Source organism: Pollachius pollachius (assembly GCF_949987615.1).
Source record: "Pollachius pollachius genome assembly, chromosome: 12".
Classification (NCBI taxonomy): Eukaryota; Metazoa; Chordata; class Actinopteri; order Gadiformes; family Gadidae; genus Pollachius; species Pollachius pollachius.
The window spans coordinates 3123034-3130533 of NC_136945.1; the positions used below are offsets into that span (position 1 = coordinate 3123034).

The 7500-nt window shown below is 45.0% G+C and overlaps 1 protein-coding gene across 1 annotated transcript in view; it reads right to left on the reverse strand.

The window, feature by feature from the left end:
- The window catches only part of LOC307084251 (calmodulin-binding transcription activator 1-like), a gene marked incomplete at both ends in the record, with an annotated part of 62273 nt that overhangs the window by 54067 nt on the left and 706 nt on the right, over positions 1-7500 (reverse strand). The window contains 2 exons of the mRNA XM_079748555.1: positions 11-114; positions 4992-5087. Coding sequence (XP_079604681.1) covers positions 11-114; positions 4992-5087 — 200 coding nt within the window. The remainder of the gene's footprint in view (positions 1-10; positions 115-4991; positions 5088-7500) is intronic.

A 7500-nucleotide genomic window follows, 5' to 3' on the forward strand; every position in this document is an offset into this window, starting at 1 on the left:
AGGGCCCCACCTCGTTGGTGTTCCAGCGGTGGCGCTCCTTGGGCAGGGAGGAGCATTTGGGCAGACATTCCAGAAGTTTCTTTGGAAGGTAGATCTTCAGCTGGCCAGGCTCACCTGCAGAGAGTGGGGGTGGGTGGTGGTGGGGTGGATGGTTGTTATGGGAGAAGATACGGGATGATTAATGAGGGATGAAGAGGAGGAGGAAGTTGAAGAGAGAACATTTTGATCAGACAGTGAGACAAATGGAGATCCGTACAGCAGAAGGCAGCTTCTGTTTGGGGACCGCAGACATAAACTGATGACGAACATTACTACTGGGGGGGGGGGGAAACAAACATAATGAAAGGCGGACTTTGCATTAAAGAAATAAATTGGCCATACGTCTTGAGATTTCAAAGTACCCATCTTGGGTGACTGGGAAAGTAATTAATTTACATATTTAACTGTTATGATTCCCTAATGAATCACAGAAATTGTTGGTTTGTATTTCTCCAATTCTCTATTTCCAGCAAGGAAAATCCTATATATCATAAAAAGGATCCAAACACAAACACTGGAGGCTTATAACATTTAATCAATTATCCAAAACCTGGCTATAAACCTACGATATTTCTCTCTTGGGCTTATTTCTCTCTTGCGCTTCCTTATTTTTATTAATCTATTAAATCAGTACAATACGGTTGAATGATTAGCCCTTGACCTCATATATAACAGCAAAGGTCATTTAAAGTCAGTCATGCCGAACCCATTCCCTATTTGTTTATATGCATGAACTGTGCGCGTGTTTGTGCGTCTGTGCGTGTTTGCGCGTGTATGTATGCGCATGTGTGCATGGTTTCATGCATGTGTGTGCCTTACGGGTATGCAGCTGTGAAGTGAAAGAGCGAGCACTCAAAGGTTATTGATAAGCATTTGAGTAGAGGGCATCCACTCATGGGTCTCCGGGGAAGATAGGAGTTAAATTGTACCTGAGGGCAGGCGACACCGACACACAGCGAGAGAGAGAGCGAAAGAGAGAGAGAGAGAGAGAGAGAGAGAGAGAGAGAGAGAGGGAGAGAGAGAGACAGAGGGAGAGAGTGACAGAGTGACAGAGACAAAGAGATAGAGAGAGAGAGAAAGAGAGAGAGAGAGAGACTGTGAGAGAGAAAGAGAGTGAATCAAAGATACAAGAAGACTAAGACAGCATCTAAATTTGGGAGAAATACAATTACGGAAAGAGAAAGGATTTTTCTTAGTGAAAAATCACAAGGTGAGAGGATGAAGCAAAGCAACACAGAGATGAAATTTGTGTGTGTGTGTGTGTGTGTGTGTGGGATGTGTGTGTATCTGTGTATGTCTGTTGGTCTGTCTGTCCATGTGCCAATAAAAAGGGTGTTCAGGCACGTATGCTCCCCCTAATCAATTATGCATTTATTAATAGAAGGCCTGAGAAGACAGAATTTCAAACAGCTGAACGGGGCAGCAGCTTAGGCAAACAGCTGAATGGCGCAGCTTAGTTAAAGCCTAATTTCGTTTTTAGCAACACTCGAGCCTCTCCGCTATGAATGCCAATCAGTGTCTAAACCCCTCCCCCTCCTGGCTAGAACCCCCTCCCCCCCCCCCCCCCCCCGCCACTCTGAAGAATCCTCATCAGAGGCTTGCCTTTGAAATGTACCAGCAGCACCACCACATCAAACAAACCTCCCCACCCACCCACCAACCACCACCACTTCCTTGCATACACACAAACATGCACATTAACGCAGTAGCGTAGTGTAGCATGCACACACGTGTGCGCTCACGCACATACAGACAAGAACAAACAGACACGCTTGTGCGCACGCACAACTACCTACACTGCCGCGTACGAGCATGTGTGTGTACGTACAGCCGCGATCAAAGAGCACACACATCAGAGTCTGTGTCCTGCCGTGGCGTATTTACCAGCGACCTTGTTACTGGATTCACTCCAGGAACACACCTCTGTTGTTACCGGCAACAATCAGTTGTCTCAAAGCCATCCTCTCTCCAGAGGTTCACTAACAAGGTGCCGGAGTGGGAATTTATAGGTATTTTATCCTGGATGTTTTACTTATGCTCATGGACCAAACAGCGAGATCTGCAACGGGTTGTACTGACGCTAAAGCAGAGTATATATGTCTATGAATTAAAAGTGAGGACCGCCGAAGTCATCCTTTTCCATGTGTTGCTAATGGCTCTCAATGGAGCTACACCCTGATGTTTATATAATATAACAGGGAGAAACCGAGAGCGAGTTGGGTTGGGCCGGGCATGCTTCTGCTAAAGCAAAATAAATGTTACATTACGTACCTCAATTCTTTTGAAGTAATATTACACTGAGGTTTCGCCCCCCACCCTACCCAGAAATCTCTGTAGTTTCTCGTCAGTTTCCAGGCCTTCCGCAGCGAGCTCTGTGAGTGACATCACACTTACTCTACACTTTCACATTGAAAAGCTTCTCTCACAGAACCCGCGATGAATGGAAATAAAATGAATCGCAGACTTGTATGCTAATGCTGAATAAATGGCTTACATGGCCATACGGAGCCGTCTACTTTATCAAGCAGAGAAAAAAGGAAAAAAAGAAGGACGTGACCAAAGTAAAACATAGCTATGCGTATCACATCGAAAGTCGTAATTTAGTCTCAAAATCACACAGAGCAGCGATCGACTTTTGAATATTTTACCTCGTAAAACTGTCATCTCCATATTTAACGGAGAAACAAGCCAATACCCTTGTGAGAAGTCTGTCAGTTAATTAAAAAATTCTCTTCAGCAAAAGAGTGAGAAAAACGTTCCAAACACACAACTCTTAGCTCCCCCCTAACTGATATTGGTTGGGGTGTCAGGGGAAATTCTACCATTCAACGTCCCTTTTTTGGGGGGAGGGAGAGGGTGAAATTAATGTGACAACAAGAAAGGCTCATTGCACAGCAACTAGATGGGGGAAGGGGGGTGCAGGCAAGGCAGCAGGACAGAGAGAGAGATGGCAGGGTGTGTGTGTGTGTGTATGTGTGTGTGTGTGTGCGTGTGTGTGTGTGTGTGTGTGTGTGTGTGTGTGTGTGTGTGTGCGTGGGCCTGCAATGGCGCCTGCGCATGTGTGTGTGCATCGGGAAGAGAGAGGAGCAGAAAGAGCAGGCAGGAGACTAGGAAGAGAGAGAAAGAGCGAGCGAGAGCAAGAGAGAGGGAGAGAGATAGGGGGGGGGTGAAGGAGTGAAGGGGAGGATGGTGGAGAGGGAAGGGATGGATGTGCATGCTAATTTTATCATTCTGCTGATAAACTTTTCCTCCAGTAATCCTCCAGCTGGGACGTGAGAACAGATAGGAGACAGGGATAGGCTGTTGGAAGGCGCGTCCCATTTTATGTAGCCTTCACACAGACACACACTCTACCCTTCACCTTTTCCACTGTTCTCATTCTGTTCCCTGCCATTGTTCTGTAATGTTCCTTCCCTCTTACTTGATGACGTTCTGTTCTGCTCTCTGTAATTCTCAGATTATCTTCTGTTTCTTTTCACAGCCTTTCAGATTATATTCTATTTTATAATGTTCTGTTCGATTCATTTCTATTCTATTCTATTGAAAAGCTTCAGATGTGCGTACAAGGCCATCTGCTGCTTTTGAAATGAATGAATGAATTTGGAAGTTGGATGTGTGTGTATGTGTTCATGTGTGTGTGTTTGTGTGTGTGTCAATGTGTGTGTGTGTGTGTGTGTGTGTGTGTGTGTGTGCGTGTGTGTGTGTGTGTGTGTGTATGTTTATGAACCACCCACGCTGCTTCCTCACAAAACACCATGTCTTTCCCTTCCTCCTCACATCTGTGTTACCATAACACACACACACATACACACACACACACACACACACACACACACACACACACACAAACACACACACATCTGCTCATGCCCAAATGTGCATTCATCGCATGCTAGTGTTTGGGAAAGTGCATCTATATCATGTCCTCAATCAATAGCCAATCAAAACAATCATTCCTTTTATAGTCCCCCTAATATAGCAGCTATTTCCGACTCAGTGGTATCACAAACACACACACATACCGAACACACACATACACACAAGCACACATGCAACGACACCGACACCCACCCACACACACACACACACACACACACACACACACACACACACACACACACACACACACACACAGATGCACGCAACCACACACACACAAACACACACACACACATGCACTCATGCTGGCCATGTAGACAAAGCCATGTGGTGATCTCTGATGTCCCACTCCGTCTTAGTTAATAGCAGTGTTCAGTTTAAGCGGGCCCACTGAGGATTATGGATAGATAATGTGATGTGTACAGATTAGGTATAACAATAAACTGCTGATCGCTAAAATAAACCCTGTCTTCTCTATCGCGCAATGGCTCGTCTTTGTTTTTCTGTGTGTGTGTGCGTGTGTTTGTAGGCTCAGTGTCGCTGTAGTGGCATGCATGAATAAACATGATGTATAAGATAGAGCTGAATGGGAATAAGGTCTCAGCAGAGGGACAGGGTGCATATTCTTTACGTGTGTGTGTCTGACAGGGAGATGTGTGTGTGTGTGTGCATGTGTGTGATCTGTAACACAGCAGATGAGAGGCAGAAGTGTGTTCCTGCGTCGCGTAATTTAGCCAGAAGGCTTTTATACTAGCTCTCAGTAACCAATGTTTCAGACTAGTGTCGGAGACACGCACACAAGCACACACACACAAACACACACAAACACACAGACACACACACACACACACACACACACACACACACACACACGTACACAGATAGGTGCACACACATACACACACACACGTGTACACACACACACACACACACGCACACACACACACACACACACACACACACACACACATATGGAGACTAAAAGGAAACGGGACCTCTGTGTGGAGTGTTTAAATGTGTGGGTGTGTTCGCGCATTTGTGCATGTGTGTGCATGTGTGTGTGTGTCTCTTACTGTTGGCGTCTGTGTCATCACTCTTGGGAGGGGCGTGTCCTGTGTAACCAACAGCGACCCTGATCATTCGCTCAGGATTTCTTGCCCTCTTCAGTCCTACGGAGGGAGGAGGAGACAGATAGAGAGAGAGAGATAGAGAGAGCACGATATATAGACAGATAGAGAGAGAGAGAGAGAGAGAGAGAGAGAACACACCATATATAGACAGATAGGGAGAGAGAGAGAGAAAGAGAGAGAGAGAGAGAACACGGTATATAGACAGATAGAGAGATATAGATATAGAGACAGATGGGGAAAGAGAGGGAGAGAGACACACAATAAGAAGAGATTCTAGCATCTGCTGTCTTAGGTAAACAGAGCCCATTCCCATTCCTGTGAGTTTAGATCAACTATGGCTACTGATCGATTGTCCACAGTAGGCTGTGTGCGCGCGCGTGTCTTCTCATGTGTATGCGTGTGTGTGTGACTAACTAGTATCAAGCTTTAGTTTCTCTTCACTCCCATCATTTCCCTGTTTCCCTGACCACTGTTGCTATGATACAGAGCAGACCAACCAGCACAGTGGGAGATGGTCTTCCACGCTTTTTGGTGAATGCTGCTCTCATCAGGACCACTGGCTAGGATACTTTACTCAATAGTTTATGTTTATCTCCACAGGCCTCTGTTAGGGGTGGGATGGCATACACTTTATAATACACTTGGCTGGCATTAATCAAACTATAGCTTGAGTTATTGTGAATTATTGTAAATTATGCAGATTGTTTTGCACTAGACATATTGTCTGGTCACGGTAAAAGAAACACAATACTTTTAGAAACATGCGCATGTGCGCCTACGGTTAATGTGTGTGTGTGTGTTTGTCGTTAAGCAGAATATTTGTTATATTTGCATGTTGCAGTGCTGAAGTGCCTATGGACCTATTTTCCTCTCTCATCTCCGGTTTTAGTCTTACCATGCAATGGGAGTCTCAAACTACGGCTCCCATGGTGCCTGTGGCGGTACCCTGCGTGCCTCTCCTGCTCCATGTGTGTCAGTTCATTGGAGTGTGGATGTGTTCATCTGTATGTAGTCTCACACATCAGACAAGCTCAAATCTGATAGCAGACAAGCTCCAATCTATATGAGGCTTTTAACCTTCTGTCGATCATATATGTTTCGACCAATCATGTCGCTGGAGGCGGGGATCTTTAAGCGCTTGACTGGCGGATGCAAACTCGGTCAGAACGGGTATACAGTAGCGTCTGTTACGGTTTCAAATCAACAACGTGCAGACTGGCCATTGTCGATATGCCCGTATGAATGCTTCATCCACTCGCGCAAATGAGATTCTCTTTGATGGAATATCTCCGTAACAAAACAGGAAATCAGGCATAACTCCGCCCCTTGCATTTTTTGGTTTCTGGCCAAGACTCTGCTGTCTCCCCCCAGATGCTCTCCTATAACAGAGTATGACTGCTGGATCCGAGATGAATACACAATGATCTGAATGATAGAGGTCTTGGGGTTGTGTGTGTGGTGCTTTCACGGGGACATTACACATCCTGTGGATTCTGTTTCGAAAAGAGGTTTGGGGGATGTTTACCCCCTAGAATTATGATTCGTGCTCAGCATTGCCCCCTAGTGGAGGGAGTTGAAAAAGTACCACCAGACAGCATTCATCAACAACCTTCATTTAGAGGAGAAAATAAAGTCTCCAGCAATGAATCTTCACTCAAGAGAAGTGGCTGTACAAGCTATGGTTGCCAATGGGTATGGCCTTGTGTGGTTTGCATATGGATAGACATTGTAATTTGAGCTGTCGAGACTGCCATTAATTAAGTTGTAATAACAGGTCTGGTCCACTACCACCCTACTTAACCAAAACAGCATGCTTTGGAAAACAACATAGGCACTCTGGCATCTATGTGGAAGAGCGTGTCAGTTGAAGCCCCTAGTCAAATGCAATCAAAGGCATTGAGGAAATTGAACAACTTAACAACGTTACCATAGGTTATAAATCAACATTAGACAAATATGTTATTTTACAATCTGAGCCAAGTAATGCAATTTTGTGGGTTGATTGTGCATTAATGAATTAATTAAGGAAACGATCTGGTTCTTGGCTATCAGTAATAATTAGAATTGATGTTACAATATTGATTCTCATAACAGTGTGTTCTACGGTCTGCAACTGAGACACACACACACCCCCATCCACCATCCAATGCATGCAAGAAAACACACACACACACACACACACACACACACACACACACACACACACACACACACACACATGCACACGCACACAAACACACACACACACACACACACACACACACACACACACACACACACACACACACACACAGGAATGCACACTAATGTAATGAGCCTAATATTAGGCATAATCTTGATAGATGATTTGACTCTGGAACACCCATAGTAAATATATTATCCCCGTTTTTCACCCTCAATGCCTTTAACAACTACAATAACGGATGTACCCCGATTTGAACCACAACATCAG